The sequence below is a fragment of the Bos indicus x Bos taurus genome, chromosome 9 (assembly GCF_003369695.1).
Source record: "Bos indicus x Bos taurus breed Angus x Brahman F1 hybrid chromosome 9, Bos_hybrid_MaternalHap_v2.0, whole genome shotgun sequence".
NCBI classification, from domain to species: Eukaryota; Metazoa; Chordata; class Mammalia; order Artiodactyla; family Bovidae; genus Bos; species Bos indicus x Bos taurus.
Window position 1 is genome coordinate 102,101,969 of NC_040084.1, and position 23,270 is coordinate 102,125,238.

Here is a 23,270-nt window from a genome sequence, read left to right on the forward strand (position 1 = left end):
ATCCATCTCATCCCGTCGTCCCCTTCTCCTGCCTTCAATCTTTCCCAGCATCAGGGTCTTTTCCATTGAGACGGCTCTTCGCATCAGATGGCCAAAGTATTGGAGCTTCAGCTTCGCATCAGTCCTTCCAATGAATATTCAGGGTTGATTTCCTTCAGGACTGACTAGTTTGATCTCCCTGCACTCCCAGGGACTCTCAAGAGCCTTGTCCAGCACCACAATTTGAAACATCAGTTCTTGGGTGCTCAGTCTTCTTTATGATCCAACTCTCACATCCGTACATGACTACTGGAAAAACCAGAGCTTTGACTACACTCATTATAGTCACTCAGAAAAACAGAATTTCCATCACAAAATTTATGTAAAATTGCAGCATTTCTCACTGTCTGTTAAAGGTTTTGTCAGGACAAGGAAACCCTAGTTACTGCCACCTCCCTTCTATAGGAAACAGCTCACCCCACAGACAACACAATAGATTTATCTTTCTACAGAAGCACCAAAGTTTATTTAAAACCTGGAACTGTGTCCTGCTAATTTCATTTCCTGAGCCAGAGCTTTCCAGGGAAGTTTTTTTTTCTTATGCTCACTGAAGGGTTTTTCAGCCCTCTGCAGTGATGAATTTAGCCAACAGAGTTAAATTGTGCAAAATCATTTACAGTACAATTTCAATTGCCTTAGGACCTGGATTAAATTTTCATTCCTGGTTGAGAGTTCACAAAACACCCAGAAGGATAAAACAGACAATTAGACCACGTGTGTGTCCTTGTCTGTGCAGGATGCAAGCTGACATGCCCCACAGAGGCCTTGGAGACACGCGTGTCTCTTCCCTCATCAGTCTGATCATTCATTCACACGATGGCTAGGGAACACTGGTCTGGAGCTAACGCCCCTGCGGATGCTCTGGCCGCAGAGGCCTAGGACACACACGCGTCTCTTCCCTCATCAGTCTGATCATTCATTCACACGATGGCTAGAGAACACTGGTCTGGAGCTAACGCCCCTGCAGATGCTCTGGCCGCAGAGGCCTAGGACACACACGCGTCTCTTCCCTCATCAGTCTGATCATTCATTCACACGATGGCTAGGGAACACTGGTCTGGAGCTAACGCCCCTGCGGATGCTCGGGGACTCCAGCAGCACAGGAGCCTTTACAGGTGGAGGTGAACCTCGAGGGCGCTGCTCAGCGCCCGTGGGCCTCGCACACCCGCCTTCCGGCTGTTCTCACACAGGCCTGCTGCTGCCCTGGGCCTCTGCTCTGGCTGCTTCCATCACCAGGAAGGTGCTTCCTCCATGGACTGCAGCCTCATTTCCTTCAGGTCCTTGTTCAAAATCATATTCAGTGATGCCTGCCCAGAAGACCCTGGCTCCTCTGAGGTTCGGGCTCTGAACAGAGACTTCCCTTCTTCTCTGGTCACCCGCAGCCCGGCGCCTGATACTTACCGATTGGACTCAGGTTATCAGCCATGTCATCACTGCTGATTCTGCGCTCGAGGCCACACAGAAATGTTAATAAAAAGCCACGAGCACTGACTGGACGATGATCCTGTTAGGAATTGCTAAGCCTGCTCCTGATTTTATCCCATTCGGTCCACATCCGAAATCTTAGGACCGCTGACATTTTGCTTCATTTCACTCTTCAGCTGCCCTTCATTGTTACACCATCCTGCTCAAGTTTCAGCCTACCCTCAAGAAATGCTCAGATTGAATAATAATAAACACATTTTATTTGAAAAATTATAGCCTATTTAAAAAGCACGCAGGCAAATTTTAGAAAGACTAGTGTCCAAGGAGTATCAGCAGACCACTGTTTTTTTTGATTCTCCAAAGCTGAGAATATTATTATTTTATAATAAATTCAATTCAAATATGAAGCTTTATTTAAATTTACCAGCTCATCCGGAAATAATGAAGTAGAAACCCTAGCCTTGAGCCATGTATTTGCAACATGAGTCAGAAGAAACAACAACCGCCTTTTGAACGTCTCTCCAGGGGACAGAGGCTCGCTCCAGTGAGGCCCGGAGGAGGAGGCGTCGGCCGGCCTGGGCGCAGATGAAGCCTCTGTCATGTTTCCTCCTTCGCCTTTGCTGAGGAGCCAGACGCAAATGAGCAGAGGGAGAAGCAGATGCCCTCGGCCGCCGGGCAACAGGGAAACTCAGGAGACAGAGGTGGGCGGCCTGCGGCGCGTGTGAGCCTGGGGTGCAGGGGAGCCCGGCAGAGGCCGCGTGTGGCCCCAGCCTGGACGTGGAGAGCAGGGTGTCTCTCCCTCCCTTAGGGAAAGAGACGGGCCAAAATCTGACTGGATTTCTGACGCGCCGCTCAGCTCCCTCTGGACGAAGCTTCGCCCATCGCTGGGCACGTTTGTCTTCAGAGCCGCCTGAGCCTGGACGCGCTTCATCGGCGAGAGGGACCCTGCCTCCAGGCAGCACCTCGGGGACACGGACCCGCCCCCGGGGGCCTCCTCAGTCCCAGTGCCTGAGGACCGATGCCGCCTTCCCAGGGAGGAAGGGGGAGCTGCTGGACTGACTGCCCTGCGGGGCTTCCAGTCTGCAGGGAGGGGCACCTATGCCGTGGGGGTGTGTGCTGGCACTCGGCACACATCCAGATTCCCCCCTCCACCCACACACACACAGAGCATCTTGCCTGCCAGCACCAGGGCCCTCAGGGGACACTGGGCCATCCGCACCAGCCCCCCAGGGGAGACACTGGCAGGTGACCGCAGAACAGGAGCCAACAGCCCTGAGGCCCGAGGCAGAGACTCCCTCCAGCACCACCACCCCCACATCTATTTGCAGCCTGGGCGCCTGCTTGAGGGCTGGTCCTGACAGCCCCCAACGTGTCCTCAGAGCTGAGAGACACAGGGATGAGTTCTCCTGAGTCTGCACCACCGGCCCAGGCTCCAAGCGGGCCTGCCTTATTTTCCAAGGAGGTCGCAGAGATTGCCAAAGGAGAGAAAAAGGAAACCAGAGCTTCACTCCAACCACTAGGCAGCCAAGAGGTGGGGATACCCCCTCCCTTCCGGTGCACCCCCTGCTCACCCCACCCTTACAGGGACCACAAGACAACTCCCAGACACGAGGTGCACAGCAGGACGAACAGAAGAGGCCCAGGTGAAGGCGGTGGCGAGCTGCTTTTTAAAAAGCAGTGGTCTGTCAGTTTCTCTTGCTTTTCAAAGTGCAGATTTACAAACCGCAGCATCAGAGTTTGGTCTCGTTGAGCGGAGGGTATAGGACCGGGCCGTCATTGCAGACATGCAGGCCCAGGTTCGGCCAGGCTTCCTGCCTACGGGCCGCCGGCTCCGCAGCATGCGAGCAGTTCTGCAGCTGCAGGTCCTTGGAGAAGCACAGTTCCACCTGCCCGAGGAGCTGCACCTCCTGGCCCTGAAGGGAAGAGCGAAGACGCTTCAGAATGCAAGTGGGGGCATTCTGGAGGTGGTCCCCTCCAGCCCCGCCCCTGAGCCAGCCTGAAATGTACACTTGGACAAAGGTGCGTGCAGTCACACCCACACACACCGTGTCTGCATCACAATCGATAAACAGGTAAACGGCACCCTATCGGTAAATGAATTTAAGACTTCAACAGCTGACAGAGGAAAGGACGACTCATCTGGAAGTGCGACGGAAAACGACAGCTGATGGGACTAACGACGTGGACACCGCACGATACGCCCACGGGCCCTGTCCCTGCCTCACTGCCTTCCGGAACAGGAGCCCCCCTGCTAGGGAGAAGCTGCCGGAACAGCAGCCCGCCCAGCACGGTGTCAAACAACAGCCTGTTATTTCAAAGCACACACACACACACACATGGACATACGCATTTGTACACCTGCACGCACCCTCTCCCCTCACCCCCCAACACACACACAACGCTGCCCCTGGGAACTCCACGGCGAGCACAAGCTCTCAGAAGGCTGCACGGGTGGTCTTGGTAGAGACAGAAGGGATGACAGAGCACAGCATATCTGACCTTCTCTAGCAGAAAACACTGGACTTTGGGCACAACTTTGTACACGGTGACAAGCGCGTCTCTGATGTCTGACACCTGAAATCGGATAAACTGCATTAGAAGTGGGAGGGGCTGGTTTGGGTTCTTTGAAACCAGAGTATAGCTCACGGCTGACGTGACAGCCGGTCGAGGCCAGGCGTCCCCAGTTGGCGGACACGCGTTTGATAAGAAGCCAGAAGCAAGACTTACCTGGTAGTAGTGGTCGGTAGATGGTTCTATCCCCAATTTCTGGAGCATGCTAAATTTTAAAGCAAAAAAAAAAAAAAAAGAAGCTGTATAATGAAGGTCCGATTTCCTTTCTTGTTGCTATCACATTTCATAATAAAAATGAAGACCCTGTTAAAGGGAAGTGTGCAGTTTCACTACCTGGGGCCATAAGTCTGCTGACACAGCGAACATGGGTGAAACCCAGGCCACCCGACCTCCCCTCGCCGTGGGCACACGAGGCCTCATCTGGGCCCCCTTCCAGCACCGGAACCTCTTAGCACCAGTCCTGGTGGCTGCCGCCAACTGGAGTAGGCACCACATAACCACCTACCCGCCATGCCTGTCCTCAAGGACAGCTAGCAGCTGATTCTGGATTCTAGGCTTATCCTAACAACCCCAAATTAAATCAGTTTTTAAAATACTTTCAACGCCTTGAATCGCTTTCTAAAGCACGTGGTTTTAACCTGCTCTTTGTGACCCCATGGAGTGTAGCCCTCCAGGCTCCTCTGTCCATGAGATTCTCCAGGCAAGAACACTGGAGTGGCTCGCCATGCCCTCCTCCAGGGGATCTTCCCAACCCAGGGACTAAACCTGCGTCTCATGTCTCCTGCACTGGCAGGCGGGTCCCCTCCCCGTGCCGCCTGGGAAGCCCAGTGGTTTATAACACAGGGCCAAATAGAAAGGACGTGTTTTGACGCCTAATTTTGTGAGCACTGAGATTTTGTATTTTCCTTGGAGAAGCTGGGAGACTATATGACTTCTCTACAGCAGTTCTACGTAGTCTCCATCAGACACTTGGTGGGCAGGAGTGCCCTTCCTCGGCAGGCCCCAGGGAATGCACCCCAGGGAGGACAGGACTCAGCCTGTCCACCCCTGGGGGCCTGGCTGATGCTCCAGGGGTCCCAGAATTCAGCAACTCTGCACTTGGGCGTGTGTATGGAAAGCCACGCAGATTCAGGAAGGGTAACCAGGAGGTCCTTAGTAAGTAAGTAGTTGTTGGCTGAAGGGACGAATTATTCAAATATTTGACCTTAAAAATTTCAGTATAACCACATATTCTCCTCTTACTGCTGGATTCAATAAAACCTGGGCTGCAGAGTCGGCTGGACTCACACTGCTTGTGAGCCAGGACCGTGAGGTCTGTGCTGGTGAACGGGGGATGCCTTCCTCCCCGGAGGGAGGTGCCCAGGGGTCTCCCGTGCAGGCGACGTCTCCCAGGACCTGCGTGATGAGCCCCTTGAATCTCTGAGTCCGCTCCATGCAGTCAGGCCCCCAGGGGTCTGGAAAGGCTCGTGGGAGGAGGTGTGTGTTTCTCAGCATGACTCCCCTGCCCGGTTCCCGGGACCGTGGTACCCGAGTCAGGGATGCTGCGCCGGGCAACTCGCAGCCGCGTTCATCCCCAGGCCTAGGGTGTGGGTGTGCGGTGACTTGGGAGAGTGGGGTGCAGGAGGCAAGGTTACAGGCCTGGGTCTCCCACCTGGTCAGGGCCAGTGCCTTATACAGATCCAGACTCTTGCCAAAGTACTTCCTCTGGGAATTGAGGGCATCCAGCTGAGCAGCACAGGTCCCGTGCTTCTTCCACTCATGGCTCCTGTAAGGGTGTGTTAAAAAAAAAAAAACAAAACTGGTTAAAAGGTAATGTTGGAGAAGGAAATGGCACCCCACTCCAGTACTCTTGCCTGGAAAACCCCATGGACGGAGGAGCGTGGTGGGCTGTAGTCCATGGCATGGCAAAGAGTCGGACACAACTGAGCGACTTCACTTTTCACTTTAAAAGGTAATACCACCACCTCTCAATAAACCACCTGCACGGCTGCTCGTGCAGGGCATCCGGGCAGGAGGCAGACTGTCGTTTTCACAAAGCGGGAAGGACAGACGTCCTCCTCTCAGCATGGGCCCCAGGCCCCGCCGGACCCAATCGAGCACCGCCAGCCCTTGTCAGTTTTCTTCAGGCCTTCCTCCACCAGGAAGCTCCAACTCACTTTTGAGACTAACAGCAAACCAAACTGAGAAAGAAGCGAATGCTGTAGTTCAGGCCTCACAGGATGACACGGCTCTGGCTGTCCTTCCGGGGAGCCCTGGCTGGACAGCAGGGGATGTGACGGGCGCGGCTGGACGGCCATGCCTCAGCCACTGGCGAGAAAACGCAGGCTCACTCATCACCAGGACGGCCTGAGCCAGTTCCCCATGCTCATTGCAGCATACACGTCATCTACAGAGACGACTGCACGGAAGCAGAAGCCCAGCCAAATGCCCGCAAACAAGCAGCGATTTGTATGGAAGAAAAACACCACTCCTGATAATAATTGCTCGCGTTTTATTGAAGATTAAACCAGGTGGCTGTGAAAAGAAGAGACGCGAAAAGCAAAGGAGAAAAGGAAAGATATAAGCATCTGAATGCAGAGTTCCAAAGAATAGCAAGGAGAGATAAGAAAGCCTTCCTCAGTGATCAATGCAAAGAAATAGAGGAAAACAGCAGAATGGGAAAGACTAGGGATCTCTTCAAGAAAATTAGAGATACCAAGGGAACATTTCATGCAAAGATGGGCTCGGTAAAGGACAGAAATGGTATGGACCTAACAGAAGCAGAAGATATTCAGAAGAGGTGGCAAGAATACACAGAAGAACTGTATAAAAAAGAGCTTCACGACTCATAATCATGATGATGTGATCACTCACCTAGAGCCAGACATCCTGGAACGTGAAGTCAAGTGGGCCGTAGAAAGCATCATTACGAATAAAGCTAGTGGAGGTGATGGAATTCCAGTTGAGCTATTTCAAATCCTGAAAGATGATGCTGTGAAAGTGCTGCACTCAATATGCGAGCAAATTTGGAAAACTCAGCAGTGGCCACAAGACTGGAAAAGGTCAGTTTTCATTCCAATCCCAAAGAAAGGCAATGCCAAAGAATGCTCAAACTACCGCACAATTGCACTCATCTCACACGCTAGTAAAGTAATGCTCAAAATTCTCCAAGCCAGGCTTCAGCAGTACGTGAACCGTGAACTTCCAGATATTCAAGCTGGTTTTAGAAAAGGCAGAGGAACCAGATATCAAATTGCCAACATCTGCTGGATCATCGAAAAACCAAGAGAGTTCCAGAAAAACGTCTATTTCTGCTTTATTGACTATGCCAAAGCCTTTGACTGTGTGGATCACAATAAACTGTGGAAAATTCTGAAAGAGATGGGAATACCAGACCACCTGACCTGCCTCTTGAGAAATCTATATGCAGGTCAGGAAGCAACAGTTAAAACTGGACATGGAACAACAGACTGGTTCCAAATAGGAAAAGGAGTACATCAAGGCTGTATATTGTCACCCTGCTTATTTAACTTATATGCAGAGTACATCATGAGAAATGCTGGGCTGGAGGAAGCACAAGCTGGAATCAAGATTGCCGGGAGAAATATCAATAACCTCAGATATGCAGATGACACCACCCTATGGCAGAAAGTGAAGAGGAACTAAAAAGCCTCTTGATGAAAGTGAAAGAGGAGAGTGAAAAAGTTGGCTTAAAGCTCAACATTCAGAAAACGAAGATCATGCCATCTGGTCCCAGCACTTCATGGGAAATAGATGGGGAAACAGTGGAAATAGTGTCAGATTTTATTTTTCTGGGCTCCAAAATCACTGCAGATGGTGATTGCAGCCATAAAATTAAAAGACGCTTACTCTTTGGAAGTAAAGTTATGACCAACCTAGATAGCATATTGAAAAGCAGAGATATTACTTTGCCAACAAAGTTCTGTCTAGTCAAGGCTATGGCTTTTCCAGTGGTCATGTAGGGATGTGAGAGTTAGATGGTGAAGAAAGCTGAGAGCCGAAGAACTGATACTTTTGAACTGTGGTGTTGGAGAAGACTCTTGAGAGTCCTGTGGACTGCAAGGAGATCCAACCAGTCCATCCTAAAGGAGATCAGTCCTGGGTGTTCACTAGAAGGACTGATGCTGAAGCTGAAGCTCCAATACTTTGGCCACCTGATGGGAAGAGATGACTCACTGGAAAAGACCCTAATGCTGGGAGGGATTGGGGGCAGGAGGAGGACAGAGGATGAGATGCTGGATGGCATCAGTGACTCGACAGACGTGAGTTTGAGTGAACTCTGGGAGTTGGTGATGGACAGGGAGGCCTGGTGTACTGCGATTCATGGGGTCACAAAGAGTTGGACATGACTGAGTGACTGAACTGAACTGAACTGAAACCAGGTGGCTTGGTGGTGAAGAATCCGCCTCCCAGTACAGGAGGCTTGGTGGTGAAGAATCCGCCTCCCAGTACAGGAGACGTGGGTTTGATCCCTGGGTCTGGAAGATCCCCTGGAGAAGGGAATGGCAACCCACTCTAGTATTCTTGCCTGGAGAATTCCACGGACGGAGGATAGGCAGGTTACAGGCCGTGGGGCTGAAAAAGAGTCAGACACGACTGAGCACACATACATGCAATGAAGTTTTACAAAATGTTTTCGCATCCTTCACTTGAGTCTCACAATGCTGCAAAGTGAAAACACAACTGCTGGTTTACCAGTGGGGACACCGAGGCTCACAGGGGCCAGTGAGCAGCCCAGCTTCACGGCCGCCCAGCCAGGCGACCCTGGCCTGCCTCAACCCACGCTCGGGGCCCTTCCGATGCCCCGCGCTGCCAACCAGTCAACTGCCAAACATGGATGGATTGATTTAGAATGATTGACAATTTGTCAACTCAGAAGCTAACCATGGTTAACATGGAAAAACCACATGGGCATCGGCTTTATCAACGATTAATTCACGAAGATTTAATAACGACAGTCATGCAAGCTCTCAGAAGGCACCCACACACAGTCTCATGGAAGCACAGCCTAAATGTGCACTGATTCTTCGGTGGCATCGCCAGGGAGTGGTCCTGAGTGAGGGCAACGGCTGTGAGTCACCAGTCTCCCGGACCCAGGAAAACCATGAGAGGGAAACGTGAAAGTGAAAGTCGCTCAGTTGTGTCTGACTCTTTACGACCCCATGGACTGTACAATCCATGGAATTCTCCAGGACAGAATACTAAAGCGGGTATCCCTTCTCTAGCAGATCTTCCTGACCCAGGAATCAAACCAGGGTCTCCTGCATTGCAGGCAGATTCTTTATGAGCTGAGCCGCGAGAAAACCATGAGGAGAGATTAAAAACAGATGAATAATCAACTTTCTTCATCTACAATAGCACCCACACGGAATTATTTCTTAACTTTCTAAATTCTACGAAGTAGAAAAAGGAGACTCTTTTCAACTAGCTGAACGTGAACTGAATTATGGGGGCCTCAGTTTCTGCACAACAGGGACAGTCATTCTAGAATCTCCCACAGAAGGAGCTGGAGAAGTCAGGGGCGGAAGCAGTCACACACGCCCAAGCAGCTCCTGGCATGTAATAGTCAAGAAATGTCCATTGTTGTTCCTGGAGCAAGTTAACTCAACAGATGTTAGAGATGACCAAACTCTCATTCTTTTTCTTGTCGTTTAGATGCTCAGCTGTGTCCAGCTCTTTGCAACCCCATGGACGGGAGCCCACCAGGCTCCTCTGTTCATGGGATTCTCCAGGGCAAGAATACTGGAATGGGTAGCCATTTCCTCCTCCCGGGGATATTCCCAACCCAGGGGTCAAACCTACATCTCGCGCATTAGCAGGCCGATTCTTTACCACTTAACCTCCTGGGAAGTCCTTCTTTTTCTTACAAGAATCAGAAACCAATAACACCCCTGTTTTGCAGATGGTCATGTGCACAGTATTTTTCAGGATGGCTGGTTTTGTTAACAGATTTAATCTTAGGGAACTATCTTGAGCACCAACCGATACCAGGACCCTCTCCTTTGCGTATGCAATTCCCATTTGAGATTAAAGAGAAAAGTTTTCTGAAATAAGCCTCTTCCTTAAGGACAGGAGAGGCCAGGACACCTCTGTGGACATTTGATCCAAGATAGCAGGGCGACCTGGGTAACAGCCACCCACGGGCAATAACCAGGGAGCCGGTAGTAACCAGGGAGCTGGTAATAACCCGCGAGCCGGTGAGCGCCCGGCCACACGAGCGCCATCTCCACATCCGAAGGCACGAACGCCACCTCAGTCATTTAGAACGAGTTTCTAAGTGCGTCGTTTACACACCCAAGCGGAAAGGTGAATCCTTTTGCCCTTATTAGACACAAAGCCAAGTGTGTGTTCTGCCACATCATCTCATCAGACGCTGAAGGACTCACCCACCGAAGGCCATCTTTGTGTTATGTGTGTGTGTGTGTACAGTCGCTCATTTCGTGTCCAACTCTTTGCAACCCCATGGACTGGAGCCCGCCAGGCTCCTCTGTCCATGGGGTTCTCCAGGCAAGAATACTGGAGTGGGTTGCCATGCCCTCCTCCAGGGGATCTTCCTGACCCAGGGATCACACCTGGGTCTCTTTTTGTTCCTGCATTGGCAGGCGGGTTCTTTACCACTGTGCCACCTGGGGAGATGCTTTGTGTGTGTTTAGTGGTATATTTTTAAGCTTTGGCAAAAACCTGACTGATTCTATCTGGAATATTCTAAGTACTGAAATCTCTTCTGTTTAGTCACCAGAGAGTTTTTATCTTTAAGTATACCATGAAGTGCTAGAAGTTTTTTTAATTGTTTTTCACTATTTCAACTCATGTAGGCCACAGTCTGTTCTGAAACCACGTTCCAGACCTCAGGTTGCTCAGAGCCAGCACTGAAGACGTGGACTGTTCGTCTCCCAAACCTTTACAGCGTCCGGACCCAGAGCCGTGAGCGAACCACCTCCCAGCCACACGCCCTCAAGTGAACTCGCAAACCGAACACCCACGAACCAGGAGGACAAATGTCATTGTCACTCTGCTTTGTTTCAAAAAGCTTTTCTCCAAAATTTAACTCCTCCAGAAGACTCTTGAGAGTCATTTGGACTGCAAGGAGGTCCAACCTGTCCATCCTAAAGGAGATCAGTCCTGGGTATTCATTGGAAGGACTGATGCTAAAGCTGAAACTCCAATACTTTGGCCACCTCATGCAAAGAGTTAACTCATTGGAAAAGACCCTGATGCTGGGAGGGATTGGGGGCAGGAGGAGACGGGGACGACAGAGGATGAAATGGCTGGATGGCATCACCGACTGGATGGATATGAGTTTGAGTGAATTCTGGGAGTTGGTGATGGACAGGGAGGCCCGGCGTGCAGCAGTTCATGGGATGGCAAAGAGTCGGACACAACTGAGCCACTGAACTGAACTCAGTGACTGAAGAGTCTACACAACTATACTTCCAAGTTAAGTGAATCACTTTGGCCAAAACCTGATTCACTGTGAGATGAATTATAAATTGCCATCCTGCAGTGAGGGAGGGCTTCCCAGGTGGCATCAGTGGTAAAGAATCCACCCGCCAATGCAGGAGACCCAGGTTTAATCTCTGGGTCCAGAAGAACACCTGCAGGAGGGCATGGCAACCACTCCAGTATTCTTGCCGGGAGAATCCCATGGACAGAGGGGCCTGGCAGGCTACAGTCCATAGAGTCACAAAGAGTCAGACACAATCAAAGTGACTTAGGACGCACACAAAGTGAAAGATACAATGGATTAAAAAGCAAGTTTACAAAGTCACTTCCCCTCGCCCTCATTTTTTATCCACTGGAGGACTGCTCCAAGAGGGTGCGGCACAGGCGAGGCCGCTCCAGCTCCACAGCCTCGGAGCCAGGCTCTCCGTCACCCCCGCTCCCGTGGTCCCACCTCACACCTGGGCTCTGGGGCCCGAGACGGGCCTGGGAACTCAGACTCACCAGAACTGGAGGCTGCAGTTGGACGGATGGAGCAGATCGGGCCAGTACATCTTCATGTCTGGCAAAAGGTCCTGCACGTAAAGACAGCAATGATAATAAATCCACGTTAGGCTTGACAACTCAAACCTAGAAGGCAGATCTGATAAACGAACACGTTAAAAAACGAAATGAAACTGAGCTCTGTGAGTTAATAGCGCTCAGGTGAGTAAAACGACTCAGTTTACTTTGCATGACGTGTTTCTTAAGACACACGTAAAAAGTGAAGTCTGGGGAATCGTGAAGGCCTTTGTGAAAATACAAGCTCTGACGGGTGAACGGCTAGACAAATCACGTCCACCCACACAGTGGAGTACTAGTCAGCGTTAAAAAACCACAAAAGTATCAAGCCGTGACACTGGCTTCCTTCTCTCTCCAGCTTGAATGTTTCCAACGACTACGTCTGTGTCTTACTCAGACACACAAGCCTTAACCAGCACACAGGACTCTGAGGAACACTGCCCGGGCCCACGGCTCACCCCCAGCCACACTGGCTTCCTCCCAGCTGCTCCAAAGCTCCGTCCTACCCCGGAGCCTTTGCCCACGCTGCTGCCTCTCTTGTCTCTGGTTAAGCTGGATCCCAGCTCACCACTACCTCCTCAGGAGAGCCGGGCCCAGCCTACCGTCCTCAGCTCTGACTACCCTCCCCTCCAGGCACCCAGAGGGGACGTCTGTCCTGGCTCCCGGCTGCAGGCAGGGTGGGCTGGAGATCACACCTGGTTCTGCCCCGGCCCCCAGCACAGTGCCCGATGCACGGCTGGCACGAGAACCTGTGACTGGTTTGGATGCGATTACCTTATGCTTCTGGGGGCCGTGCAGTCCTGGGAAGGGCCCATAATTCAGGCAAATCCCAAGTCTGCCTCACATTTTCAGAGAGGTCTCAGGAACTCGCAGACCCTGCCCAGTAAGTCCAGGTACGAAGTCACGAGTCTCTGACAGTTGGCCATCACACACGAGGGGTTGTCAGCACCCCGTGGAAAGCTATGCTCACGTGTGTGTGTGTGTGTGCACGCGTGCACGCGTGTGTGTGGCCGCTACCAGCTCTCGTAACCTCAGCGCCCAGAGTTACTCTGCAATACAAGTCTTTGTCCTGGAAAGACCCATCCTGTCTTCCTTGCTCACTGGCCCCACTGAGAAACCCATCCACAGCCAGAAAGGACACCTTGGGGGCCACGGCACTCCTGCAAGCCAGGGCGGTACACATGCCTGAGCTCATGCCCAGCAGGCAGGGGTCTCAGACTAGGAACTATGGGCCACGGGCTAGAGCCAGGGCCGGCCTGCTCACCCCTGCTGCCCCTCACACATCGCTGCAGTCCATCGGGCCCAGGGCAGAGGACTTACTGAAACACAGATCGTCCTTAATCCGTGGGGCTGCTTTAGATACCCATGAACGTGGTGAACACACTTCAGACACAGCTTTGAGGGCACACCTAGAGGAGCAGCTAATCTTTTGGGAGACTCTGCGGTGGGAACATTATTAAAGTTAGTACCTTGATCTCATGTGGATTAAAGGGCCAGGATCGGTTACATGCTTCACTTTTATCGGGCCTTGAAATTAGAGTTGAAAAAATAAAGAGAAATTAGTCTTGGTCGGGCTGGTTCCAAATGGCATGAGAAAACACTCGAGTTGTGGTCTGGAGAGAATGAAAGGGGGTGAGTCACGCTTGGGCACAAGCAGGCAATACTAAAGTTCCCTTCAAAGCGGTACGTTGTCCGAAACTTCAGGCACAGTGCAAACAGGCTTTCCAGCTCAGGAAGCAAATAGACAGCCCAGTAGGGGGTGAGCCAGAGCTGGGTCAGTGGAGATATTTGGCCAGGTTCTGGCGCTTCTCTGGTGGTTCTGTGATCAGAGTCTGTCTGCAATGCAGGAGACCCAGGTTCAACCCCTGGATTGGGAAGATACCCTGGAGAAGGCCATGGCAACCCACTCCAGTATTCTTGCCTGGAGAGTCCCATGAACAGAGGAGCCTGGCGGGCTACAGTCCATAGGGTTGCAAAGAGTTGGACATGACTGAGCAACCAACACTTTTTGAGTTACTTGCAAACCTCCATTCAACAAGCATAATTTGAGAACAGCAAGAGGTCCCACCTCTTTAAAGGCGATGAGGACCATTGATACAAGGTGCGTGTCGTGCTCAGGACGCACCTGGTGACGACTCAAGGTGGGCTGCGGGAATGTTCTAGCACGGAGCATGTGTCCCTCCACTTGAGCCTGATTCTGTCCTCATGCGTCCAGTTCTGGACGGGTCCACGCTCCGTCCCCACGTGCGGCTTAGATCGCGAGGGACCACACGTGCTTTCTCCAGGGTGGACAGGCCTGCCCAGCCCCGAAACCAGCCCCGCTCCCCAGAGCTGGGTGCCGCCCCTCCAGCTGGGCAGCGGCCGAGGGCACCAGTGAAGTCACAGAAACCAGAGGTGGGATGAGGCCCGGTCCTCAGGACCCTGTTTGACCAGCATGCCCCTGACCCTGTCCCTGAGGGACACTGGGGCCAGCAGGAGCCAGGACTGCCCGCCTCTCAAGGAAGGGGGAGACCCGGTCGCTCCCTCTGGACAAACAAACGCACACAGTTTAACGTCATGAATACATGCGCACACCACAAAAACCAAAGGAAACGAACTGCAGGCAAAACCGGCAGGAAAAATCCGGTGTCTGTGGAGTATGTATACTGTAGATACAGATCACATACGAATAACGTACATACATTTATTTTTATGCATTTACTTATTGGTTCCAAAAGAAGAAAATGAGAAAATTAAAACTCAGTGATCGAATATGTACCCAGAACCCTTAAATGCATATTTAAACCAGACTGTTATCATTCTACCAAAACAGAACTCAAGGGCAACAGAAGGCAGGTCATGTTAGAAAGGCTAAAGATGTTTCTCAACCAGCTTCTGGCCTGCTCAGTAAACTCCTAACAGAAATCACCAGAATACACGTCTGGACAGAGTGAAGCCAGAACCCCAGGTTGCCAGCTTCTGCGGCTGCTGAAGTTTTAAATGCAGGAAGTACTTGCCATAATCCGTGTATCGTCCAGTAATTCGGAGGGTCTTTGCAATGCCTCGCAACTTCCTATGAAGACAAGACAGGAGACAAGTGGTTTCTTGTTTATTAAATACACTCAGCAACCTTCCTTTCTTTCGACAAACATCAATGAAATCCTAACACAAAATAAATTCTGTGGTAATTTACGATAAACAATGTTCATGACGGTACCACATGGGGCGGGGGCTGGATGTTTTATTTGAAAAAGGTGAACCAAAACTTTGGAAAACAGAATTTAACAGCTATTTTTTTTTTTCTTTATGTGCCTGAAAATTAAGTCTATCTGATGGATGCACTCATAGTTACCCGTGAATAATTTTCTTGTCATGCAATCAAAAAATGAGAACCAGAGGCTGACATGGCACCCAGTCATATTCAGACCTGTTCAGGTACCAGGTTAAAATGCAATAGTGCAATAATAAGTACTGAGAATCTGGAGCCAACAAAAACGCAAGATGAGAGTAAAATAATTATCATGGAGTTAAAAATCTTCAGTGTAACACTTTACGGGAACCTCCAAATTATTTCGCAAAAATGGATCTTTTCCGAAATAAATAACCATTAAGAAATACACCTCGACTATCAGGCGGCGGTGTCAGAACTTGGGCCCAGTGCCTGCAGTGGACAAGTGACGCAACAGTACGCGTTGGGTGTGGTGAGGAGCTGGCTCACCCGCAAGCCCTCCTGCTTAGACCCCTTCTGACGTGGGAAGCGCCCCTCTGTATGGCTGGTCTGGAAATAAGGGCAGGCCTGGTTTAGGTGACGGCAATGTCTGACGTCAGAAGGCTCAGACTAGGGGGCAGAGGGCAGGATGACCACCCGTGCCCTGCTCCCATCCCCAAGGAAACACAATCCAAAGCAGGCAGGCTTTCCCGCAGCGCGAGGCAGTGGAGGGCAAAGCCGAGCACCCACGGGGGCTTCCCTACCCCAGCTCTTCACCCAGTGTATTGGATGATCCTTCGGTGGGGGAAACTGGAGTCAAGGGGCAGCTTTGCAAGGGGGCATGAGCCCGAGGGCCCCTGAGCAGAGGACAGACCTGCTCTGGCATCTGTGACGCCCACCTGGCTCTCGAGGCAGGGCCCCTGGCCCCTCACGCAGGGCCTCCTGGAGGCTCGGTCTCAGCTTGGGAGGGCTCGGCCTCGAGGGGCGGGTGGGCCAGGGGCTCGGTCAGTGAGAGGCGCTGGGGAGCAGCCTGCACGGGACCTCCTCTCCGTGGGCGTCACGGGTCCCCGCAGAACTCACCTGGCACACGGTCGCAGGCCAGTGGTGAACCATGATTAGTTTGCTCCACTCGAGGTCATCACTGCAAAAAGACAAGGTGCTCACTCTGTAACTTGAGTTACAGGGAAATTAATCCATCCATCGATCACTCAATAAACACAGGGTGCCTGCTGCCGGCCAGGCACTGCTGCTTTTGCTGCTGCCGCTGCTGCTGCTGCTGCTGCTGCGGGGAGGGGTCCATGTCCCTAGGCACTGCTGAGGGCAGGAGGGGGCAGCCGGGTTCCCAGGTGCGGCGGGGAGGGGGTCACTGAGAGGACTGGGGGGCCAAGTCCTTACTCTCTTGCAGCGCACCAGCCAGTGAGGGAGACAATGACCATGGTGACTGAGAAAACGCAGACGGCATGGCCCAGGAACAAGTGGTAACAGGCCTATCCGGTGGGGTGCCTGTCAGTCATGTCCAACTGGACATGACTGGAGTGGGTTGCCATTTCCTTCTCCAGGGGATCCTCCTGACCCAGGGATCGAACCCACGTCTCTTGTACCTCCCACACTGGCTGGAAGACTGTTCACTACCGCGCCACCTGGGAAGCCTGGCAGGCGGGGAGGGGCTCAGGATTCTGGACCAGGCAACCGGGAAGACTCTGCAGTGAAGGACTGGTCAGAAAGCCCCTTTCTCCTCAGAGGCTCAGGCAGTGCAGACACAGACCAATGAGCCCTTAGCAGCACGTGTGACACCCACAAGCCTGGAAATACAATGGTTCCTATAGCTCACTGGGCCACAGAACAGCACCCAGAGCTGCACAGGGCTTGGCACCACCCCAGCCACTGGGATCTTGTTCTCTGCAGGATGCGTGACTTGGGAGCCTAAGGACTTCTTCCAATGTCCCCATGAAACCCATCTGACCCTAAGACATTCCATAAGGGGCTGTGGAGTAGCATTCACACATCCCTCAGCAGAAGCTCTTCCACTAGGCTGGCAAGGCTTGGCACACACAGAGATGGGGGCAGAAAGGCTGGCTTGTGGAAATACTCACTTTCCAGATGGAAAACATCAGTAGCAACAGGGCATATAACTCAAGCAGGCATGTCATTCAGGATAGATGAAATTTTATTTTATTAGGATAGATGAAATTTTAGAAGAAGCAAAAGCCAAACAGAAATAAGTTCTTACATAACCGTTTTGTAAATAATTGAGTACTGTTTAAAAAGCAGAGAATTCACAATATTTGAAAACTTTTCTCAGACTGAACTAATAGGCAAATGCTCAGTACAAGAGCATAAGCATTAGTACTCGTGAGCTCACTCATGCTCATGCATGAGCATTAGTGATGGGAGAAGCGTTAGAAATGCTTTTTTCCCCTAGGTATGAAAACCTTATTTCACAAAGGGGGAAACCGAGGCTGGAAGAGTAGGCAGAGACCAGGAAAACTAGACCAACAGCATGGAGTTTACAATAAAACTCAAGACTCAACAATGTCTGTAATACAGTTACCACATACCACCCCGGCTAAAGAGTGCTGTGAGTGTGAGAGAGATCCTCTCCAATCGGGAGATGCTGACTGCCCTGTAGAGAGAAAGGCCTCCCAAGCAGAGGCAGAGGGCCTGGGAAAACCCCGCTGAGCTGCAAGGCCCTCAGGCTCTGAGTCACCCTCGTGGTCTCGAACCCCTGCCTTGCTCACCAAGTATCTCAGTTGTGCATGACAAGTATGCCAGACACGTGGACTAAGTTACCTAACTGGATATGTGAACACGTTTGCATCTTCGGAAGTCCGCAACTTGCAGATCACTATGGAGGGGGCCTGCTGCATTGATCGCTGTAGGCCAGGTGTGGCTCGGAGCACGGTCGGTACTTTAACTGATGCCTCCTGGCATTGGCGCTAGGAGGCAGGTGCCATCACTCTGGGGACTTCGGGTTGAACGACCTTGGTGGACAGCTCTGGATCACACATCTGGATCTGAGCTAGCAGTTCACACTCAATCCGCACACCACACTACCTCTCTGGTGAACCGCTCTTAACTTGAGGGCAATGCTTAGTTATTTAATGCAGCCCGTTTTCAGAAAATAACACTTTCTTGGAAAACTGAAATTCAATGTTACCTTTTAAAGTAAATGATAAAACAACAGCGATGGTTCATTAAAAAGGAAAACTGAACTTTTCCCACGCCTACAAGTGAAGTAGGAACTCCTTCTATTAACAAGATCATTACCCAAATAAAATAGAAGAAAATTCAAATCTGATACTCAGATCTCTGTCTCCTCTACAGAAGTATAATGTGAATCCTCTCCCAGAGCCCCTGTTTACCCCTAATTCGTCAGTTGCATAGGAAAGAATGGAAAGAGGGAACGAGGGGGAGGGGAGGGAGGGCGAGAGAAAGAAACCAGGAAAGAGGAACCACGACCACTTTACCAGAATCGCACTGACCCTGGTCGGAATGCGCGCGCGCGCCGTCCCTAGAGCCGCTCGCAAGTTCGGGCGCCCGGGTCCACCCCCGTTCCCCCGGAGACCGGCGCCCCTCGCCCCGCCAGCAGCTCACGTCCTCCAGAGCCCGCGCGCGCCGCCCCGGAGCCACCCCGAAGCTCGGGCACCCGTGTTCCCCCACCCCGCCTATCCCCCGTTCCCCTGCAGACCCGCGCCCCGCGCCCCTTCGGCGGCTCACCTCCTCCAGAACCCATGCGCGCCGCCCAAACAGCTCAGCGCCAGGCACAGGGCGCCCAGGAAGGCCGGGGAAGTCATCCGCCGCACCGGGGAGGACCCTGCGGGGTCGCCAAGGCTCAGTCTCCCGAGGGCGCGAGGCCGCGTCCGGCGCCAGGCCCTGCGCTTCCCTGAAAAAGGAACAGACGTCGCTAAGCTGACCGTGCGCCGGGCCAGCGGCCGGCGAGCAGCGTGGCTAACCCCAGCCCACGGCCGAGCCCCCTGCGGAGGCCCGGAGGCCTGGGAGCCCAGATCCCCGCAACACAGTGGACTCGCACCCCGCCCACCAACCACCCGGAACCCTGGGGCCCTGCCGCCTCACCAGGTCCGCCAGGCGCACACGACGGCCGGTCAGCTAACTCCCCGACCCTCGCTGCCCGGCGAATCCCGAGGCCTGAGCCTCTACCCGCGCATTTCCGCCCAGATGCCCCAACGCCACGCCCCCGCCCGGGACACGCCCCGTTTCGGCCACGCCCCCGGCCCGGGACACTCCCCTGGGAGACAGGCTGGCGCCGGGCCGGCGAGAAGCCCTGGAGAAGCCCGACGCCACGCCCCTTCTGGAGGACACGCCCCGCCCAGAGGGCACGCCCCGCCCCCGGTCTGTCAGTCTTCCCCTTAGGCTGTTTGCGCTTCACTTTCGGGCTGGTTCCTTCCTGCCTTCCGCCCAGACCCGGGAGGTCGACTTGAAAGCCACCTTCTCTAAAGTCCTGGGAGCCCCGGCTCCTCGTCTCCGCATCGAGCTGCCCGGGAGACGGGGCTTTCGGGGACCAGTAGCCAGTCCGTCAAGGTGTGTGACAGGCGTGCGGAGACAGCGCCGTGGGGCCGCAGGAAAGGGCTGGGAGAAGGCTGCTCCCTCGAGGCCGGGTTGTATTCAAGGAGCTGGGATCCTGGGGACCCAGGCAGGCGGAGAGACTCGTGTCGCGTGTCTTCCCCACCACAGGGCCCCTTAGGGGCAGCCCCTGACCCCCAGACAGTCCTGTCTGTCCAGCGCCAAGACCGCACAGGGCGCCCCTAGGTAACCCCGCTTGATTCCGTTGTCTCTGCCCCATTGCCATGATCTCCACCGTTTGCAACTCTTCTGGGACACGGAACAGCAGGACCTTTGGAGCTAAGCCTGCCATCAGGACCATCAGCCTTCCTTGAGATCAAATAGAAAATCAAGGCTGTGACTGTGCACCCACCACCAGCCAGACAGCCTGTGTCCTTCGTCCTAAGAACCTGGGCAGTGAAGATCCACAAGGCAGTGGCCAAGTCAGTGGGCGATGGAGGGAGGCAGGCAGGCGGGGAGGTGGTGGAGGAGGCAGCAGGCTCCCAGAGGACGACCAAGTCAGTGGGCGATGGAGGGAGGGAGGCAGGCAGGGAGGGAGGCAGGCGGGGAGGCGGTGGAGGAGGCAGCAGGCTCCCAGCCCCTGCCACCTGCAGCTCAGGCCTTCAGTCCACCTTCCTTCCCCTGTGTCCTCAGGAACTACATCCTCAAAGACGGCCAGTGACCTCCTAACCGCAGACAGTGCTTGGTCCCCGGTCCTCTGTGGCTCTGTCCATCTCTCCACTCTGCTGCCAAGAAGTGGTCAAAACATGCAGGGCCGCAGGAGGTCCTCCCAGCCACAATAACGTTTCCATGTCCCCCATTTCTTGCTTGTAGCTAAAGCTCCAGCCTCCTAGACCTTCCCTGAGCTCCAAAGGGCAGATTCAAGCAGTCACCAGGGAACTGAGGGAGTGCAGAACAAAGGGAAAGCAGTCAAGAAAGAGAAGGGCAGCGATAAAGTAGTCCTAACCCAGCCTCAAGGGAGACATATATATTGATATATCGTCTGCAGGAATTAAGGCCCCCACCAAGGTGGAGGATGGTAGCTTCAGGCTGAGCACACAATCCTTGGTGCACCCCCCTGTTACCTCACCAACAACCAAAGACAAGAACTCACACACTCTGAAGTCTATACATTTGCCTGTAAAAATTCTTCTCCAAAAACCACTGGAGAGTTTGGGGTTTTTGAGCCCAAGCCAAAAACCTGTACTCCTTTCTTGGTTCTGCAATAAACATTTCTCTGTTCCAAACTCGCGTGTTTGGGTTTGTTTGGCCTCACTGCGTCAGGCCCTCGAATTTGACAACACTGGCTCTGCAGTTAGGTGTGGATCTAACCAGGTCCCTCCCCTGGAAAAACTTTACGGGTCTTCTGGTTGATCTTTGTTGGCTGTTGTTATTGTTATTGGTTTGTTTTGTTTTCCAGCCGTGCGGCAGCTGGGATCTTAATTTTCCAATCAGGAACTGAACCCTCGCCCCTGCAATGGAAACAAAGCTTTAACCACTGGTCGCTGTTGTTCAGTCGCTCAGTCGTGTCTGACTCTTTTCGACCCCATGGACCGTAGCGCACCAGGCCTCCCTGCCCATCACCAACTCCCAGAGCTTGCTCAAACTCATGTCCATCGAGTCGGTGATGCCATCCAACCATCTCATCCTCTGTGCTCCCCCTCTCCTCCTGCCTTCAGTCTTTGCTAGCATCAGGGTGTTTTCCAATGAGTTGGCTCTTCGCATCAGGTGGCCAAAGGATTGGAGGTCCACGGAAACCCCTAGAAATAAAGGGGAGATGAGTCACCCTATCACTCTCACGCGAGCAGCATCAGTGTTTGCAGGACAGTTTTTCTTGACAGCAAGTGGAAGTTCCCTGACCAGGGGTCGAACCTGTGCTTCCTGCGTTGTGAGCGTGGAGTTTTAATCACGGGACCCCAGAGAAGTCCTCCCCATTCATCTCTGAATGAGCAGCAGAATTCTTAGTCTGCTCAGGCCTCAGCCACTCTATGGACTAGCTCACGGTGCACATCCAGTCCAGAGGCCCTGGCTCCACCCCGCTAATACTGGCCTTGTCCTTCCTCAGCCATGGTCTCTCCCAGGGTGCTGCACTCCTTCTGTCCCCTCCCTACATCCCACCCTAGATAATGCCCATTTGTATTTACCTTGTGAGTGAGACTGCAGCTTCCTCAGGCTCCTCTGCCACACGTGATGGTCTCAGTTCAGTTCAGTCGCTCAGTCGTGTCCGACTCTTTGCGACCCCATGAATCACAGCACACCAGGCCTCCCTGTCCATCACCAACTCCCAGAGTTTACCCAATGCTTGTCCATTGAGTTGGTGATGCCATCCAACCATCTCATCCTCTGTCGTCCCCTTCTCCTCCTGCCCTCAGTCTTTCCCAGCATCAGGGTCTTTTCCAATGAGTCAGCTCTTCGCATCAGGTGGCCAAAGTATTGGAGTATCAGCTTCAACATCAGTCCTTCCAATGAACACCCAGGACTGATCTCCTTTAGAATGGACTGGTTGCATCTCCTTGCAGTCCAAGGGACTCTCAAGAGTCTTCTCCAACACCACAGTTCAAAAGCATCAATTCTTCGGTGCTCAGCTTTCTTCACAGTCCAACTCTCACATCCATACATGACTACTGGAAAAACCATAGCCTTGACTAGGTGGACCTTTGTTGACAAAGTAACGTCTCTGCTTTTTAATATGCTAACTAGGTTAGTCATAACTTTCCTTCCAAGGAGTAAGCATCTTAATTTTATGGCTGCATCACCGTCTGCAGTGATTTTGGCGTGACGGTCTAGGTGCAGGGTAATACGTCCTGCTGCCTGCCTCTCACCCACAGAGCACTCACACTGTTTGAAATAGAGCGGGTGTGATTACTCTGCTCGTGTCTGGCTTCCCCTGCTGCCTGCCTCTCACCCACAGAGCACGCACACTGTTTGAAACAGAGCGGGTGTGATTACTCTGCTCGTGTCTGGCTTCCCCTGCTGCCTGCCTCTCACCCACAGAGCACGCACACTGTTTGAAACAGAGCGGGTGTGATTACTCTGCTCATGTCTGGCTTCCCCTGTAGATTGCAAGTCAACACCCATATCTAGTTTAGTCACCGCTGAGTCCCCACTACCTGCAAACAGTAGGTGATTGACAAACAGCATCTGTGGGAGGAATGCGCGGGCTCCTCTGTGGGCTGAAGCAGCGTCGTGTCTTTCTGGTCTCCCCCATTTCTCCAACTTCTTACGTTTTCTGGGCTCCTTCAACCACCTCCTCTAAACAACCTAAGCAAACCCCACCATTCTGTCCTCCTGCTTCTCTTTTAGGCTAAAAAGATCCTTTTCTTAAAACAAACCTGCATCCCATGATTCCTAGTTCTCCCTCAAACCACAGTCCATCTGTGTAAGTCTCTGCTCCTCAGGGAGGCCTTTCCTGACCACAGCTGGATAAGAAGAGAATCTGATTTAGACAGAATTTTATTCTTGAGGACCCTGCGGGCGATGGGAGGGG

At 52.7% G+C, this 23,270-nt stretch overlaps 1 protein-coding gene across 1 annotated transcript; it reads right to left on the minus strand.

Annotated features, from left to right (window-relative positions):
• Nucleotides 1-1,701: 1,701 nt before the first annotated feature.
• RNASET2 (ribonuclease T2) lies at nt 1,702-19,401 on the minus strand. The gene is made up of 10 exons (XM_027552031.1): nt 19,298-19,401; nt 18,941-19,106; nt 16,304-16,364; nt 15,033-15,088; nt 13,506-13,563; nt 11,980-12,050; nt 5,687-5,800; nt 4,192-4,240; nt 3,964-4,038; nt 1,702-3,377 (listed from the first exon to the last, which is right to left on the minus strand). The coding sequence occupies exons 2-10, from the start codon at nt 19,015-19,017 to the stop codon at nt 3,195-3,197; spliced, it is 744 nt and encodes a 247-aa protein (XP_027407832.1). The 5' UTR covers nt 19,018-19,106; nt 19,298-19,401; the 3' UTR covers nt 1,702-3,194.
• Between the last annotated feature and the right edge of the window lie 3,869 nt (nt 19,402-23,270).